Source organism: Acanthopagrus latus, chromosome 24, assembly GCF_904848185.1.
Source record: "Acanthopagrus latus isolate v.2019 chromosome 24, fAcaLat1.1, whole genome shotgun sequence".
NCBI classification, from domain to species: domain Eukaryota; kingdom Metazoa; phylum Chordata; class Actinopteri; order Spariformes; family Sparidae; genus Acanthopagrus; species Acanthopagrus latus.
In genome coordinates, this window is record NC_051062.1 from 9,586,086 (window position 1) to 9,603,677 (window position 17,592).

General features: G+C 38.1%; 3 protein-coding genes across 6 annotated transcripts; all 3 read left to right on the forward strand.

Moving 5' to 3' along the window:
- Positions 1-961: 961 nt before the first annotated feature.
- Positions 962-5,347, forward strand: LOC119014924 (OX-2 membrane glycoprotein-like). The gene is made up of 6 exons (XM_037090372.1): positions 962-1,151; positions 2,837-3,175; positions 3,273-3,578; positions 3,655-3,784; positions 3,887-3,949; positions 4,036-5,347. The coding sequence occupies exons 1-6, from the start codon at positions 1,082-1,084 to the stop codon at positions 4,166-4,168; spliced, it is 1,041 nt and encodes a 346-aa protein (XP_036946267.1). The 5' UTR covers positions 962-1,081; the 3' UTR covers positions 4,169-5,347.
- A 405-nt stretch (positions 5,348-5,752) lies between these two features.
- On the forward strand, positions 5,753-9,446 carry LOC119014928 (OX-2 membrane glycoprotein-like). Of its 4 annotated transcripts, XM_037090377.1 has the most exons (7): positions 5,783-5,851; positions 7,076-7,196; positions 7,276-7,614; positions 7,708-8,013; positions 8,112-8,211; positions 8,362-8,430; positions 8,705-9,446. In XM_037090377.1, exons 2-7 carry the CDS (start codon positions 7,136-7,138, stop codon positions 8,772-8,774), a joined length of 945 nt encoding a protein of 314 aa, XP_036946272.1. In that variant the 5' UTR covers positions 5,783-5,851; positions 7,076-7,135; the 3' UTR covers positions 8,775-9,446. The 4 variants fall into 4 exon arrangements, with proteins under 4 accessions (XP_036946274.1, XP_036946271.1, XP_036946273.1 ...); XM_037090379.1 differs by lacking the exon at positions 7,076-7,196 and having other exon boundaries at positions 5,753-5,851; positions 8,345-8,430; XM_037090376.1 differs by lacking the exon at positions 7,076-7,196 and having other exon boundaries at positions 5,753-5,851.
- A 2,408-nt stretch (positions 9,447-11,854) lies between these two features.
- On the forward strand, positions 11,855-17,558 carry LOC119014922 (OX-2 membrane glycoprotein-like). Its single transcript, XM_037090369.1, has 8 exons — positions 11,855-12,108; positions 12,284-12,399; positions 14,699-15,037; positions 15,160-15,465; positions 15,577-15,679; positions 15,832-15,894; positions 16,431-16,559; positions 16,798-17,558. The coding sequence occupies exons 2-8, from the start codon at positions 12,345-12,347 to the stop codon at positions 16,925-16,927; spliced, it is 1,125 nt and encodes a 374-aa protein (XP_036946264.1). The 5' UTR covers positions 11,855-12,108; positions 12,284-12,344; the 3' UTR covers positions 16,928-17,558.
- The last annotated feature ends 34 nt before the right edge of the window (positions 17,559-17,592 follow it).

Here is a 17,592-nt window from a genome sequence, read left to right on the forward strand (position 1 = left end):
GAATTACCTTCCTGTATTTTTTAGGGATGCACAATATGGATTCTTTTCAGCTGATATTATAACCGATGGTTACGTGACTCTTGCAGTGGGTGAAGACTCGATGTTCCACCGCTGTGATCAGACTTTTCAATCTTGTCCACACCTGTGATAAGGTGTGTGGCTCATGTCTACACTGTTGCAGTCACTCTACACAGGTGCAGCAGTTCAGCGTTCTGAACATTTATTATCGGGCTGATCATTTCTCTGTTTGATGCGTCCTAGTATTTTGTATTTGTACTAATTTACATTAAGTGTATGAACATTTGCGGCAGCTTCTTTTTGTACTTATTTTTAAATAAACTGAATTATGCAAAAGATGATTCCAGGTGACTGCAACTACAATGAATATCAATAATGGATGTCCTATATTAGAGGAATGTCAATGAGGTAATGATACAAACTCAGAATTATTAGAGGGGGAAAAAATGTCCCCAGAACATTGTTTATACTGTTCCTGCTTTCTGTAGATATTCAAGCAAACAGCGTGTGACCAAGAGTGCCTTGCTTATTGGTAAGGAGTAGAGTAATGTAGTAAAGCAGAAGAAACTGCTGAAAGAGCACTGAAATGAAATGATGACGATATAATGAAAGTCCCCTTTGGTAAATGTCTGGAACAACCTACCAGCCGAGTTCCTTCAAAAACTGTGCAAGTGTACGCAGAAGAATTGATGCTGATTTGAAGGCGAAGAGTGAAAAAAATATTGATTTGATTTAGATTTCTCTTCTGTTCATCCACTGCGCTTTGTTGATGGATGAAAATAAACTATTAACAAACTTCCATTTTTATTTCTGCACCTGCCTAAAACTTTTGCACAAGACTGATAAAACTGATATTTTATTTTCATTTGTTTTGTTTTCTGTTTGTTTATGTATTGTTTTTTTCTTTGGGGGTTGTGATCCGCCATTAAACTACAGAATATGAACACGGAAGTGGTCTGCAGATCACGCCCTGGCATCTGTCGGTATAGAGAAAGACGAAGTCGGGGAAGAAAAGAAGAAGTCGTCTCTCGCCATGTGCTGTACAGAAAATGTCTAACATGAGATGTTGTTGACCGAGATGGGACTCGGAGCGCTGCTACTTTTCTGTAGTTTGCTCGGAGTCTTTCAGAAAGGTAAGTAAAAGTTTTTCGTAATTTCTGTTGAACCGAAAGTTAAACTGGGACTCGTTTTTTTTTGATAATGTTCTTCAGGACTGCGTTTTAATTCCCCAAAAATACATTGTTCGTACAATGATAATTTAAATTTTGCAAAGAAAAAATGCCCTAAAAAGTAAGTTTTGATATTCGCTGTCACGGAAGGAAGCTGTGGAGGAGGAGCAGGCGGAGAGTTCAGAGTTTCTTCTGGTGACAAACATAGAGACACACAGACAAACAGAGCTCCAGACTGAGACCAACATTTGAGACAGCTGAAGTTTACATTTAGTCGCGCATGTGAGACCCGTGAATTTGCTGGTGTTTCATTATTATTATTATTATTATTATTATTATTATTATTATTATTATTACACTGGTGCGTTAAAGGGGCGTATCTGGTATCTGGAGCTGCAGGCTGCAGGCTGAGGTGTGTGAGAGGGAATGACTGCACTGGCACCTTATTTCTCTCATGTTGCTTCTTCAAAAGTTCACAGTAAAATGTGACAGAGAATTTAAAACGAGACATTGTAACTCCTGCACAGTATTTATCAGCAGTACAGTAACTGTGATTGTGCTCTGTGAAACTGCACAACACTAAGATTGTGGTAACTGTAAAAATATAAAAATGTGATGACTTGAGTGTGTCAAACCCTCAATCAGCACAAATAATTAACATATTACACTGGCAGGTTCAGTGTATCTCATTTTTCATATTAAATGTCATAAATATTTAACCATGTGAGCTGCTAATAAAAACGCTTCCTTTACATCATAATAGAAGACAAGTGGTAAATCTATGAGTCGCCATCTTGGAGCCTGACTGAAGAAATAAAACTTTCACTTTTGAACTAGCTGTGAAGTCTTCTCAGTGGTGACCTCGACCTTTTTAAAAGACTTGTCTGAAAATATATCAGATAAGTCAAAAATCATGTCTGAGTTTGTATTATTAATTGTATTAATGATACAAACTCAGATTGTTAATATTAACTCTCTGAGTTTGTATTATTACCATATTAATATTGTTAATATGAACTCTCTGAGTTTTATTCCCTTCTTCAAAACCACAAAGTGCATCTTTTTAAAGTTTGCATTAGTTTTCATCTGCTCGTCTCCATAACTCCATTTGTCCTCATCATTTTGTTGCCATGACAACGTCTCCTCACTGCAACTCATGGTCAAGTTTTCTACTCTGAAGTAGCTGTTGTTGTCATGGCGACGTCACAGTGATTCAGTCTGTAGATATTACTAGTTATTAAATCTTAAGGCCAATGTAACGGTTGATTCTATTCCCATTATCACAAAGTGCATTTAAAATTATTTTCTTAATCAACCAATCACAGCTTTTAAAATAGATTTTGAAAGCAAAGTGTTCGACCACGTCTGCTCACAAGAGTCTCTTCCTCTCTCAGAGATAAATCACTCCTAAACTCAGACTCGGTTTTAGACGAGTTTAGGAAACTGAGAGAGAATTCAAGGAAGCTTTGTCAACACAGATGATGATGTTTGATATTTAGATAGAACACATTTCTGGTATCTGAAGAACAATGTGACACTTTTATGTAACAGATTATTTATAAAGGGAAAAATATATTTCCATTGTTCTTCACTCTGGCCAGTGAACACAAACATTGAAGCCTCACCTCTGAAACTTTCTCTTCCTGCAGGTCTGACAGATCTGATACGAACACAGCAGACTGTGATCGCAGCTGTAGGAGATGAAGTCCTCTTAAACTGTCAGCTGCTGCAACATGAAGATGTTGTTCAGGTCATATGGTGGAAGATTTTAATCAAGGGGATGAAGAATCTTATTTCTTACCACAAAAAATATGGTCAAGATGTTAATCCTGCGTTGAAAGATAAAATAGGGTTTACAGATGTTGGACTGCAGAGCAGCTCCATCTTCATCAGAAACGTGACAGAGGAAGATGAAGGCTGCTATCTCTGTTTGTTCAACGCCGACCCTGAAGGTTCTCTCACTGGTACAACCTGCCTCCAAGTCTACGGTAAGAACCAACCACCTTCACACAAAGCACGCTGCTGCATTGTGTCTTCATCCTCACCACTGACAACATTTAGTTCATGTGATATCTTTGTGTTCAGAGCTGCATGGACCCGTTCTCCATGTGGGAGCATCAGGCTCTGAGGAGACAGTGGTGTCCTGCTCGGCCACAGGTCGACCTGCTCCCACAGTCACATTAACTGTCCGGAGAGGCGACGGCCACTTTCCTGGAAACAGCTCCGTCAGTGTGAACAACACCAACGGTACAGTCACCGTCACCTCTACAGCTGTGCTGACTCGTCTCCATGACATGGACACAGAGGTTAGATGTGCAGTGCGAGTGCTCTCTGCTGCTCAGAAAGAGGAGGTCAGGATCATTCCTGCTGAAGTCAAACAGTCTGCTGAAGGTGAGAAACACTTCCACACATGCTGATTTATAGAATGATGACAACTTTAAACTCATGTCTTCTGTTTATCTGACAGGTTTCCATGAGGATTCTGGGATTGAGATCACATGTTTCATCATCATCACTACACTGTCTGTGGTGCTGGTCTTCTGTTGTGTTGCAGCAGCAGTCATCACAGTCCTGCTGATACGAAGACAGAGGAACAGGTGATTCTTAACTCAACTTAACATTTGTCTCATTAACTTAATGATCTTTTCAACCAAACCAGTAAGTAAAAGATTCACCACTGACTTTTCTGCATTCTTTAGTCCAAGACAAAGAGACTCTGAGAAGATCAACACACCACTAAAAAGAACTGAACAAACTCCAGAGTAAGATCCTTTATTGATTCTCACTTGTAAAAGTTTTTGTTGCTTCAGACTGATGAAATTGACTCATATGTTGTTTTTAACTGAAGGACTGAAACACCTTTGATGCATCAAGCTGACCAGCAGTCAAGGCGATGGATGACACCTGAGAAAAGTAAAGGAAGTGACAGCACAGAATCATCGACCGGCGCTCGGCGACAACTATTTGGTGACACAAAGTGACTCACAAGACTGGTGACAGAAGTAAAACTGGCCTGAAACAGACCTGTGGATGATCACTGAAACATTTGGTGTGCTGACTTCACTTCTCTGTTTTAATGTGACTTTACACAATAACAAGTGTCTTGTAGCATTTTTAATATGATGATGATATAATAACTGATGGTTACCTGACTCTCGTGGCTGTGAGGTGTAAGAAAGGTTAAGATATAGTAAAAAAAAAGAAGACAAGAACACACTTATTATTACAGTATATATACTTATATTTGTATATAGTTTATACATTTTTACTTGAATATATATTTTTTTGCTTTTTCTCAATATGATTTTGTCTTCATGCTGTTTTTAACTTTCTACAACGAGCTACAAAGGACCACCTGAAAGCATCGTCTTCAATGTGTCAATTAAAAATGTAAATATGTGATCAAACTGTAATAAAAATTGTGCTCAGTCGTCATTAGATTCATCAGATCATGAATTAATCCTCATGTGTAACTCAGTTTTTGAGGAGACGTTCAGGGTCACAAGACACTGACCATTAATAACTAGTCTTCTAATAATTAATACAAATATTAATATTGCTTGTAGTAATAAGTTGAAGTGATCCCAGCAGTGTGTTGAACACGTGCTGCAGTCACACAGGATGTCCACTGGAGGTCCTGCCTGTCTGACAGAAGAAGAAGAGTTGAAGCTGTCTGAGGGAGGGAGGACTGAACATGTCCAGTTACCCAAATATCAAACTTGAGCAAAAGTCTTAAAGTGCCATATATTAAATGTATCAAAAGTAAAAGAAAATTATACACATATTTAAATGTATGTACTGTAAACTCTGGGTCAATGATTATATACCTGGAGCAGATATTCAGTATTTATCTGATTATCAGAACCACAAACTTTAAAGTGTTCTCCTTTGGTTCTGATGCAGCAGGTAATCTGCAAAGTAAAGAGTAACTAAAGCTATCAAAGAATGTAGTGGAGTAAAAAGTCGGATATTTAATACCCAAAGCTGAGAGTAGTTCAAGTCTGAGGGAGCAGAAAATGGAAAGTTTTCAAGTAATGTACAAGCACCTCAACTTTGTACTGAGGTTCAGCAGTTGAGTAAATGTACTCAGTCATATTACATATCTGGTGTTCATTTTTTACATCCAGGACTGTTGATCCACCATCATGATATGAGATCATGTCAGAGATTCTCACCTGTCATGTATGAATATTACTTTTTATTACTTCATCGTGATTTTTATTTGTTGAACCTGAAGAAATAAAGTGTCATTTATTGTGTGGACAGGTTTGAAAAATCTGTTTTTAATCAAATATCTGTGTACTTCTCCCTGATTGGTCGGACTGTGCCACTGTGATGGGGTAGGGTGCTCCAGGCGTCACGCGCTGTTTAAATCACATTTAACAGTAAATTAATCATGTCTTATTAAATCACAGTCTTTAGTTATGATTTAATAATAAGATTGGCCTACAGGCTTGTTCCTTGGGTCTGGTTGCTTCATGTTTCGGTGAATATGTGTTTATGTTACACCCTCGGGGATCAGCTTACATGGTAGCCACCTGTGGACACCTGCGTGACGTTGCCAGGAGATTCAAACGTTGGCGGTTAATACAGTATGCAGTCTGTAGCAGAGATGAAGCACCGAGTCGTTCATCTGCTGTGCGTGTTGGGACTCTTTAGCAAAGGTAAGACAAAGATGATACGGTAAAATGCTTCACACATTTCATACATCTGTACGTGACATAATCTCTATTTAATTCGGCGTGTTCAAATTGAACTCTGAACTCTGAAGTCGGACCCTCTCTCTTCCCGTGTTTGGCTGAGCGTGTGGTGTTTGCTTTCTAGAAGTGGAGGAAAATGAAATTCCATTAATGTTTGGAAAATCAACAACAACGGTGATTAGCTTTCTTACCTGAAGCTATGGGAACTTTGCTGGCCTTTTTCTCATATTAGTCGACTTGGGAAATTATTCAATCTGAGATGTTCAAGATAGTTTTCCATCAAAACTTGTGCTGAGGGAATTTTCTTATAGCAACATTATTCAAGATTAATAAAATACATTTGATAGTACAGATAACACTGGACACAGCAGTTAAACACTTCTCCATCATCACCACAAGTAGGGCGACTGAACTGAGCAGTTAGCCAATTAGGACAAAATCCTGACGTCATGAAGGTGGGTCTAGGGTCGCGCAGTACCTGGAGAGGAACTGCGCAACAGCTCTGCAGCCGCTTTGCTCCCACAAAAATTTAAGGTCATGTGACATCGGATGCGGCGCAGAAACCACTCCAATCCAGGTCATCGTTGACACATTTTAACCAGCATGCATCATGATTTAGGCAGCGCTTGATCGTGAACTTGCCCACTGACAGTACAGCTGTGAGTCCTGAATGTATTGGTTTATTCCAGCTGCGTCATTTATACATTACGCACCGCATTTTTGCTGTAATAATAATAATAATAATAATAATAATAATAATAATAATAAATCGATCCACATCCTTGTTTGTTTGTCTGTCTGTTTTTTTTTTATTATCATTTGTTAGGAGTATATTTCTAGCTAGAAAGTGATGTTGAACAGAGAGTGATGATGAAGGTTCTCAGTCATCCAGGTCAGGGTAAATCTAAATGTTGTACCTTAGGCAGCTGGACTTGTTTACGTTTCTTGAATGTGATTGGTTTAGTCCAGGTGCGCCATTACACGGGTGATTTTACGCAGTTAGTTTGAATGTACTTTTGCATTTGATGATTTGAATGATTATATTTATGTCATATAGCATAATTTATCTTGCAATTAAAAAAAATCACAGTTTGTCTCTGGGTTTTTATTTTGGCTTTATTGTTAGTTCCTGTGTATATGTACAATACAGAGCAACACCCTGCTCCCACGTTATTTTGTATATTCCAGTTTTTATGTCAAGACTTCTGCAAAGGACTAACCTGAGCATCCTCCCTTGTGGCTCCTTTGATGAACCTCCTCTGTCCTCGTTCCTCAAGGAGCATGTTAAGGACCTCTGCTTACATCTCATGTGAGGGATTGAGACGTGAAATTATAGAAAGAGGGGAGACAGTTTGAAGCCTCACCTGTGAAACTCTCCTCTCCTGCAGGTCTGACTGCTCTGATACAAACAGAGCAGGATGTGACTACAGCCGTGGGAGACGAGGCTTGTTTAAGCTGCCAGCTGCTGAAATCTAAAGAAATTCTCCAGATCACGCAGCAGAAAGTTTTACCTGAGGGGGAGGATAATGTCGCTACCTTCAACAAGTACTTTGGTCGAAGGGTGAATGCTGATTATCAAGGAAAAGTGGAGATTCAAGAGAGTGCACTGCAGAACTTTTCCATGTCTATCAAGAACACAACAGAGCTGGATGAAGGCTGCTATCGCTGTGTGTTCAGCTCCTACCGTGCAGGTGCCCTCATTGGTACAACCTGCCTCCAAGTGTACGGTAAGAACATTTAAGTACAACAAAATGCATGGAAGCTCACCATGAAAATGTAATTATTACTCTAATCTCATTTTGCTCAATCTGCCTCTTCAGAGCTGCATGAACCTGTTCTCCATGTGGGAGCATCAGGCTCTGAGGAGACAGTGGTGTCCTGCTCGGCCACAGGTCGACCTGCTCCCACAGTCACATTAACTGTCCTGAAACGCAAAGTCCACTTTTCTAAAACCAGCTCCGTCAGTGTGAACAACACCAACGGTACAGTCACCGTCACCTCTACAGCTGTGCTGACTCGTCTCCATGACATGGACACAGAGGTTAGATGTGCAGTGCGAGTGCTCTCTGCTGCTCAGAAAGAGGAGGTCAGGATCATTCCTGCTGAAGTCAAACAGTCTGCTGAAGGTGAGAAACACTTCTTCACTTGTGTTTTTATTTTTTTTATTTTATGGGTTTAATGAGGATTCTGGGTTTATATCTCTAATTTTCCTTTGTTCTCAAAGGTTCCTCTTGGATTATTATTCTTATACTGGTCCCTGGACTGGTCATTGGTTGTGTTGCAGTAATCATGCCAGTCCTGCTGATACGAATACTATGGAACAGGTAACTTTTAACTTTCAACTGAACTTTCAACTGTCCTGTTGTACCTCTTACTCACAATTAATATTTTGATTAGTAATCAAGATCTTTTCAGACAAAACCTTTTAAATAAAAATATGTATAAATATTTCTTCAGTCCTGACTTTTCTTCAGTTCTTTCAGTTCGTCCCTCAGAGACCCAGAGGAGATCAAGACACCACAAAAACCAAACAGAAAAACTGAGTAAGATAATTCATTCATTTTTACATGTATATGTTTTTTTATCCCTTTTTTCAAAATTATTTAGTATTCACTCTGTTTTGGCTTTCCACACCTAAAATTGTATTTGTTAATGAAGCCAATTGTCAGTGTGTTCGTTCACATAACATTTGTTTAGAGAGACTTAGGAGTTAACTGATGTCTTACTTTATTTTTCTGTCTGCTTACTTTTCTAACTGCCACTGTTTAGTTGCTGCAGTTATGTCGAAACTGAAAAATGTCTTGTTTTTATTTGAAGGATGAAAATACCTTTAATGCAGGAAGAGAACGAGCTAAGACAAGAACACGGATGTCTACTGGAAAAATGAAAAGTGTGAAGCACCCAAGGAGGTTTTGTCCTTAATAGGAATTAACCAACAGCTGTTTTTACAATAGTCAATGATTTAGTGAAACAGGATCCTACAGTACAAGACTGAGGTGGTCAGGCAGCTGAACTTGAAAACTGCGTCCTGGAGCTGAATTAACAGATGTTTACTCAAATATAGGATCTATCAAGGTGCCATGTGAAGCATTTTTTTGTCTTATTCCAAAATGATGACCTGGATCATCATCTACTCTAGAGCTTTTCGTATATATAAAGTTTAAATTTGACTTTGTTTTATTGTCATTCACATTCCACTTTACTGTGCAAAGGGAACGAAATTTCATTTCAATGACTCAGAATAGTGCAGAATAAAAAAATTTAAACAGCAGCATGTGTTTACATGGAAAAATGAATAATTAAAAAGTGCAGACATAAATACTATATTAAGATATACAATATATTGCAATGTATTTTCTTTTTAGGGTTAGGGTTAGGGTCGAATGAGCAGTCCTGACTGGGTGTAAGTGCGTGTGGAAGGGAGGATGGAGGGAACTGACTTTTTTTGTAATGATGGTATTTTAATCGAGATTGTTTGAATTAATACATTTTCAGATTTTTCTGTATATTTGTACATTTTGCACATCTAATTAAACTGTGATTTTTTTTTGTTTCTCTACAATGTTTCTCTTGCCCTGGGTTATGTTTCCTTTCTAATTACACCTTGTATTGTGCAAGTGATCTGCCCTCTGCCCTAAGACTTGTAATGTGAAGAATCTTTAAATCAATACCATGTACTTCTCCCTGATTAGTCCAGATGTACCACTTTGCAGTGGCGGATCTAGGATTTTATTTTTTGACTAAGGGGCCACAATATTCATAGAGAGGCCAAGTATTCGTCCAACATCCTTGCACACAATCCTCGGTTTTGGTAAGGTGTTTATATTTCACCAGTCACAACATTTTCAAACACTTGAATGTAATTTAAAACAGCTTACACAGTAAAATCTCCTTACCAATTTACATGCATTTTTACTGTACATAGGCAAAATACTTTCAAACACAGCATGTGAGAAAATCCTGCATTTTATTCGTTTTTTAAAACCTTTTTACTTTTTCACAAATACTGTCAGTTCAAAACTCTCTCTCACACAAACATACACAAAGTTCCATGTGGGTGACTACTGTACATTTTGCTCTTGTAAAACAGCATTATTCTTCGGTTTTTGTGACAGGAACTGAACACTCTTACAAATTCATTCATGTCTAATGCTTTTGCTCGTTGGTGCTCTGATTTGGAGTAGTCTTTAAAGCCACTGTCTTTACACAAAGCTTACTCCCAGTTGGAGAAGCCAGTTTCTGTTCTGAATACAGAGGACAGGGCATTTGGACGGGAAAAATGGTGGCAGGCATAACAAAATGCAGAGTCTCTACTGAGTCTCTGTACTATGACTCATTGAATGCCCTCTTGGGATGCCATGTTGTGTCTTGGGGAAAACCTTATGGACAGGCTGCACAGGACCCCTGTCTGGTGAGAAGCAAGTTAAAAAAGGTTGGAGTCAGTTGTTTATATCCCTCAATGTTTAACTTTCATGGCATTCAGTGACAGTAAGTGCATGAGAGCATAATTGACTGAAATTTAAAGACCATTTACAGAACTAGTGCGTTGCTCATAGGAAGCATGTATTCCTATAGAATAGTGGGAGGTAAAGTAGCTTTTTCATGGATGGCCAAATGAGGCTGTGTTTGAAGGTGGGACATCAGGGATATAATTGGCTGTTTTTGAGTACTTTTGATTTTACCATTATATTTTACCTTAAAAACTCTTTACCTTGCTTTGTTTGGTGTCATTATTTTCAGCACAACCTCACATGTGTGACTGTACAGTTACTTTTCATTTTGACATACTGTATTAACAGTATGGACCTAAAATCACAAAAAACTTCAGAAAATCAAAGTAGGAAAAAGTTAGATTTTTTACTGTGAAAACCACAAATATGTTGAACGAACCAATTGCATTAGTTATAATGCAAATATAAATTGTTGTTTGCTAAATTTGTGCATAAGTTTTTGAAATCCACAAAGTTCTTTGTCACAACAGTCACAAATCTGTCAACTCTCAAAACTCGCCGTCTCTGTCGTTGTCTATATCACCGCAGGCGTCCCTCACACAACTTCCCCAGTTCCTCAGCAACCAAACTTGCTGCTTGGACACTTTCGTGACAAAAGCCCGTTTTTACCATTTCCTCCTGGACCAGACACAAAGCAAACCTGACGGCAAGGTTCACGAAAAAGCGTGGCGGACATTCTTTACCCTAAATCTGGTTTGGACATGCCGGCGCATCCACCGAGTCAGCAGGTCTTTTCTAGTATATATTTTTCTAAGTTCACCATGACTGTTTTATTGCAATTGCTCTGTATAATTAAATGACACCTGGTCTACGTAATCCACTTTAAATAATCAATACTTTAGGAAACTTTACCTGAATAAATCTAGGCTTTTTTGCCTATGTGAGATTATCTCAGTGATACACATATTGTTACTTCAAACTGAACTCACGCAGCTTTTTGTTGAAAGCCTGAGTTGTATACAAGGTTTGTTGTGTTGCCACAACTCCATACCGTTTTTCCACAAACATCACAAACCACGTCTTGGTTGTTTGTGGGGCTGAAATAGCTGCACATATGACGCCGTTTGCTCTCTGTTATTGTATCTACAGACTGGGACTGACTGTCTTCTGAGAGGCGTGACGCTGCGCTTACGCATTACGCACTTACCCAGGCGGAAGAAAAAGTAGTTCCCAACAACCGCGTATCATTTAGACAGGATTTCAATAGTTTAGTTACTTTCCACTGTGTTTCTGTTTATGATACACATCATATTAAATGACCGAAGTATCAAAAGTATCGATATATTGATTGGAGAATTGAATTTAGAGCATAAAGATCTGGAGTATTTCAGTATCGATCCACACATCATTAGGGGTTGGGTGAGCCAGGTGTATCAAGCTGCTTATATCACTTTTTCTTTTCTTTTCTTTTCTTTTCTTTCTTTCTTTTTTTTTTTTTTTTTTTTACAGCAAATGAGTCATTTCTAATTAAATCACAGCTTTTAGTTATCATTTAAATAATAAGTTAAGCCTACAGGTTTGTTCCTTGGCTTTCGTTGCTTCATGTTTCGGTGAATAGGTGTTTATGTGACAGTCTCTGGGTAAACCTTACCAGGAAGTCACCTTTGGACACGACATGTTTTGGGAAAAGTCCCTTCATGAATATTTCTAGGACCGCATGTGGACATACAACTTGTGGACCGGAATCCTGAATGGATTAAAAGAATGACGGTAATACTTGGCTCTTGGTTAAAATATATTTGTAAAATAACTGTTAAAACTCCATACCAATATTCACTGATCGATCCAAAGAGCCAGAGTTGACTTGTGAGAACAGGAGTGTTCATACCGGAATTTGATGGAATAATGTGCAAAATAATTGATAACAGATTATCTGTGTTCACAGATGAACATGTTGGTTGTCACGTGCCATTAGATTAGAGAAGAAGAAGAAGCAGAAGGAGGAGATGGCACTCAGAGCATTACTACTTTTCTTCTGTACGTTGGGAGTCTTTCAGAAAGGTAAGCAAAAGATGATAAAGTAATGTGTGCTTCAAACATTTTTTTCTTTTTCTTTTCTTTTCTTTTCTTCTTTTTTTTTTTTTTTACACGTTTGTGTCATTTCTGTTGAACCAAAATCGCAGCTGTTACTCTTAAGTTGTTCTGTGTTAATGTGCGTCATTGCGCTGCATTTGGATTCCAGAAATAGCTTTGCATTTTTCTTACAATGATCATTTATATTCTGCAAAGAAAAAAGCCTAAAAAAGTCAGCTTTTATATTCCCTGTCACATCACAGGAAGCTGTGGAAGAGAACCAGGAGGTGTGTTAGAGCATGTAGAGTTTCTTCCAGTGAAAAACACTGAGAGAGACGCCTCAGACTCAGTGGAATAAAACTGCACAACATTAAGATTGTGGTAACTGTAAAAATGGAACAGTGTGATGACTTAAGTGTGTCAAACCTTCAATCAGCAGTGATCACACACAGAATTGACATGTTACACATTGGTGAAATGTATCAAACATTTCATATAAAATGTCATAAATATGGATACTTCTATAATTCTGGAAAAATTGGACATTGCTCTCACTGCTGTACTGCACATAGATAAGTGCTAATACTGTGAGCAGTGAGGTAAACTTCACAAGGTGAGAAAATGAATGCAATGTCTCACCTTTGTGTTATGATTAATAAATAATATTGTGAACATGAACTTCCTCAGTTTTATTCCTTTTTCAAGTTTGCTTTTATTTTCATCTTCTCATCTCTGAAACTCCATTCAGGTCCTCACAGTGGCCAACCTGACCAATTTGGTTCCCCCTTGCATCACAGTCAATTCACAATCAATTTTCACACACTGAATGTAGATATTCAAGATTTATTTTTCTTAAGTTAAAAATATCACACCAAATGCAAACTGAAGAAAGAAACAAGTGATAAACCGGTCCTCTCTGAACTAACTCTTATCTTACTTTGTCATTTAGAAGAGATGGCCAGTCAGCAGGGTCTGTTGGTGCAGCCTTTAGTCCTGATGCTGTGTCATTGGGGTGGTGGTGAAATATGTTAAAAGTGCATCCAAAGTGAGAATAGAAGTTAATGTGACCACTGGATGTTATATTTTCATAAAATATATAAACGACCAATGCTTGGTGTGCGCTATATATAAGACTGATATAGACTAATAATGAAAATACAATGAGATTCATTTAACTTTATCGTCATTGCAAAGCAATTCAGTCTAACCAGAGTGCAAAAAGCAGTAAAATGCAGTGAAATTAATTTATGTATATATACATTTGTAAGCACCGTACAGTGCAGCGATCCAGAACAAAGAAAAAAGGCCTCTCCATTATCTAAAAGTCTTTGCTATCAAGTTATGTTGCTGTGGGCTTATATAATATTTTGAAACATTAGCAGTATTAGCAATGGTAAACAAAAAAAGAAAGAAATAGTAATTTTTTATTTTAAGTGTTTTTCTCCCCCCATTTGCAGCACCCCCAATGGATGACAGTGCCCTTAGCATTCACCTATACAGCCTAGCCTAGGGCTGGCTCTGGGTCCTCACCATTTTCTTACCATGACAACATCTCCACACTGCAAATTATGGGCCATTTTCTACTCTGAAGTAGCAGTTGTTGTCGCCGCAATGTCACAATGATTCAGTCTGTGTATATTTCTAGATTTAATTCTTAAAGGGATATTCTGGTGTAAATTTAATCCATGGTCTAACACACTGTGACACTGAGTAAGACCCCCCCTCGAGAAATCAAGTTTCAGACCGCTAGCATATGTAGCTTTTGCATCCTCAGAAAAGACAGCAAGATAACAATACACTGCAGTCTGTGCCTCCAACAAGAAACCACCATCAAAAAGCCACAAATAATGCTCAGAGCAGCACCAAACTTCAACAACAGTACTTTACTGAACTCTGTAATTGACTTTTGTTTCGAGTTTTGTTTCTCTTTTCAATAGAAATCCATTAACGTTATCAGATCTTTGATGCCTCAAACTATGTGCTGGGACTCTTTTTCTTTTTCAGGGCTAATTCACACCTAAACAGTTTTAGGCGACTTTAGGAAACTGAGAGAATTCTAGGAAACTTTGTCAACACAGATGATGATGTTTGATATTTAGATAGAACACATTTCTGGTACCTGAAGTGCAGAAGAACAATGTGTCCACAAGCAGGTTCACACAGGTTATGTTGACCATTTTATGTAACAGATTATTTATAAAGGGAAAAATGTATTTCCATTGTTCTTCACTCTGGCCAGTGAGCACAAACATTGAAGCCTCACCTCTGAAACTTTCTCTTCCTGCAGGTCTGACAGATCTGATACGAACACAGCAGACTGTGATCGCAGCTGTAGGAGATGAAGTCCTCTTAAACTGTCAGCTGCTGCAACATGAAGATGTTGTTAAGGTCATATGGTGGAAGATTTTAATCAAGGGGATGAAGAATCTTATTTCTTACCACAAAAAATATGGTCTAAGAGTGAATCCTGCCTTTAAAGATAAAATAGGGTTTACAGATGTTGGACTGCAGAACAGCTCCATCTTCATCAGAAACGTCACGGAGGAAGATGAAGGCTGTTATCTCTGTTTGTTCAACATTCATCCTGGTGATGATCTAAATGCTACAACCTGCCTCCAAGTCTACGGTAAAGTCAATATTATGTTCATCTCACCACACAAACAGTCAGGACAGAAAGTATTAAGTCATATATTGATGTTTTTGCTACGACATCATGAATGTGATCTTTTTAAATATCTTTGTGTTCAGAGCTGCATGAACCCGTTCTCCATGTGGGAGCATCAGGCTCTGAGGAGACAGTGGTGTCCTGCTCGGCCACAGGTCGACCTGCTCCCACAGTCACATTAACTTTCCCGAGAGATGACGTCTACTTTTCTGAAACCAGCTCTGTTCATGTACCCAACACCAACGGTACAGTCACCGTCACCTCTACAGCTGTGCTGACTCGTCTCCATGACATGGACACAGAGGTTAGATGTGCAGTGCGAGTGCTCTCTGCTGCTCAGAAAGAGGAGGTCAGGATCATTCCTGCTGAAGTCAAACAGTCTGCTGAAGGTGAGAAACACTTCCACACATGCTGATTTATAGAATGATGACAACTTCATTGCTTCTTTTTTATTTTATAGGTTTTATGGTCTAAATAAAAAAATTCCTCTGCTCTCAAAGGTTCCTCCTCGATTACTATTATCATCATAGTATTCTCTGTAGTGGCCGTTGGTTGTGTTGCAGTAATCATCACAGTCCTGCTGATACGAAAACCCTGGAACAGGTAACTTTTACCTTGTTTTGATACCTTTGACTCACTGTTAATATTTTATTAAATATATTTTTCTTTTATTGTTTGAGATCTTTTCAGAGCGAAAGATGAACAAATAAATTATAAATGTTTGTTCAGCCGCTGACTTTTCTTCATTTGTTCAGTTTGTCCCTCAGAGACCCAGAGGGGAGGAAGACCCCAAAAAAACCAAACAAAAACACTGAAGAGTAAGACGATTCATTTATTAAATTATTGCTTATTTGTTAAATGTTTGTGTCCGTCTTCACTCCGTCCAACACAGCTTCACCCAAGAAAACAAAACCGTTGCTTGATTTCGTGGAGGTTAAAACGACTGACGTGTGCGTTTGTGGCCATAGAAATATTAAAGGGAGCAAAGGAGGGAGTCATGGGACTCAGTAAAGTTCTGTGTGTATTTTCTAATTTTATGTACGAATGTTCTTATTTGAACCCAGACGAGGATCTTTTCCAGAACCTCACCAAACTTACACAAAACTTACGTTGAGTGCATAACATAATATTCTTGTCTTTAACCCAAAATATGATCTTTTCCTAAACCAAGCCAAGCAGTTTCATTCTGTGAACATCTCACCATGTATTGTAGTTAACTGACATAATTTACGTACGTAACTAACATAATGTTTTTAGTAACAATCAACCTTTTCAGTCATTTAGGTATGAAGATGTTTCAGTTTTCTGACTACCAGAGTAATTTAGAAACTGTCGTATGTCTTGTTTTGATCAGAAGGAACCAAACACCTTTAATGCAGAGAGTGAACGAGCTGATAAGAAGGATGACTCCTGGAAAAAAGAAAGAAAGCGACTCTCCAAAAGTCTCGTCCTCACCAACAGGAACGAACACACAACCGTCTGAGTGAGACAGTTTATGAATTTTTACTTGTACAAATGTATTATTTACTGCTTCTTTTCAACATGATTCAGTCTTCACTCTGTTTTGACTTTCCATAACTGAAAATTATACTTATTAATGAAGACAAATGTGAGTCATTGAACTCTTCACGGACCATCATGTATTCATCAGCGTGTTCATTCTCATTACATTCATTCAGAGAGATTTAGAAACTGACGCATGTCTTGTTTATTATCTGAAGGATGAAAACACCTTCAGCGCAGCACGAGATCGAGCAGGCAAGACTACGGATGTCTACTGGAAGAAAGGAAGAAAAGGCCTCCTCAAAAGTCTCGACCTCAAAAAAAGGAATTAATCGACAACTGTTTTAACAATAGTCAATGATTCAGTGACAGAATAACTCACAAGACGTTAGTGTCAGAATGAAGACAGATGTGGTGAAAGAACTGACCCTGATGGTTCTGTTGGTGTCTGTTCCAGCTCATGAAGAACAAGACTGTACTTTTAAATTGTTTACATGTTATGTATTTTTATATATCTACATTAAATGTAAATCCTGTTTTCATGTCATTTGTTTCCATCCTGATGTTTGGTTTGTTAATGCACTTCTTTCTTTGTGACTTAGTATTTGTAACATGTAATAACTTCACTGCTGCATCCGGATGAAGCATTTGCATCCTGTGCTTTAATGTATCTGTTGAATATTCTTTTTATTTACGAATGAAATGTGTAAAATTTGCTGCTGCTTCTTTTCATATCTTTGAATATAAGGATACAAATAAATTCTAACGAATGATGCAAGATCGGAAATTACACGACTGTCGATACTGAATGTGAATAATGATGAAACAGTATTAATAACGTGTGAATGAGTCATAGCAAAAATCAATGTTTGTTTGTATGTCTGGAAAAAGCTTCATGTTTTCTGTGTGGAAGGTAGCTACATGTGGTATTTGTATTCTTACATGTGTTTTAATAAAATGTCTGTTTGAAGAATCTTCATCTGTGTGTTGCGTGTTCAAAACCAAAAATTTGA

Bases quoted from the DNA above. Each gene is read 5' to 3' on its own strand.
- LOC119014924 (XM_037090372.1), top strand. From the start codon at position 1,082: ATGTTGTTGACCGAGATGGGACTCGGAGCGCTGCTACTTTTCTGTAGT. The intron at 1,152-2,836 runs GTAAGTAAAAGT...CTCTTCCTGCAG, and splicing joins GCTCGGAGTCTTTCAGAAAG to GTCTGACAGATCTGATACGA. The intron at 3,176-3,272 runs GTAAGAACCAAC...CTTTGTGTTCAG, and splicing joins AACCTGCCTCCAAGTCTACG to AGCTGCATGGACCCGTTCTC.
- LOC119014928 (XM_037090376.1), top strand. From the start codon at position 5,782: ATGCAGTCTGTAGCAGAGATGAAGCACCGAGTCGTTCATCTGCTGTGC. The intron at 5,852-7,275 runs GTAAGACAAAGA...CCTCTCCTGCAG, and splicing joins GTTGGGACTCTTTAGCAAAG to GTCTGACTGCTCTGATACAA. The intron at 8,212-8,361 runs GTAACTTTTAAC...ACTTTTCTTCAG, and splicing joins ATACGAATACTATGGAACAG to TTCTTTCAGTTCGTCCCTCA.
- LOC119014922 (XM_037090369.1), top strand. From the start codon at position 12,345: ATGGCACTCAGAGCATTACTACTTTTCTTCTGTACGTTGGGAGTCTTT. The intron at 15,466-15,576 runs GTGAGAAACACT...CTGCTCTCAAAG, and splicing joins AGTCAAACAGTCTGCTGAAG to GTTCCTCCTCGATTACTATT. The intron at 16,560-16,797 runs GTGAGACAGTTT...TATTATCTGAAG, and splicing joins ACGAACACACAACCGTCTGA to GATGAAAACACCTTCAGCGC.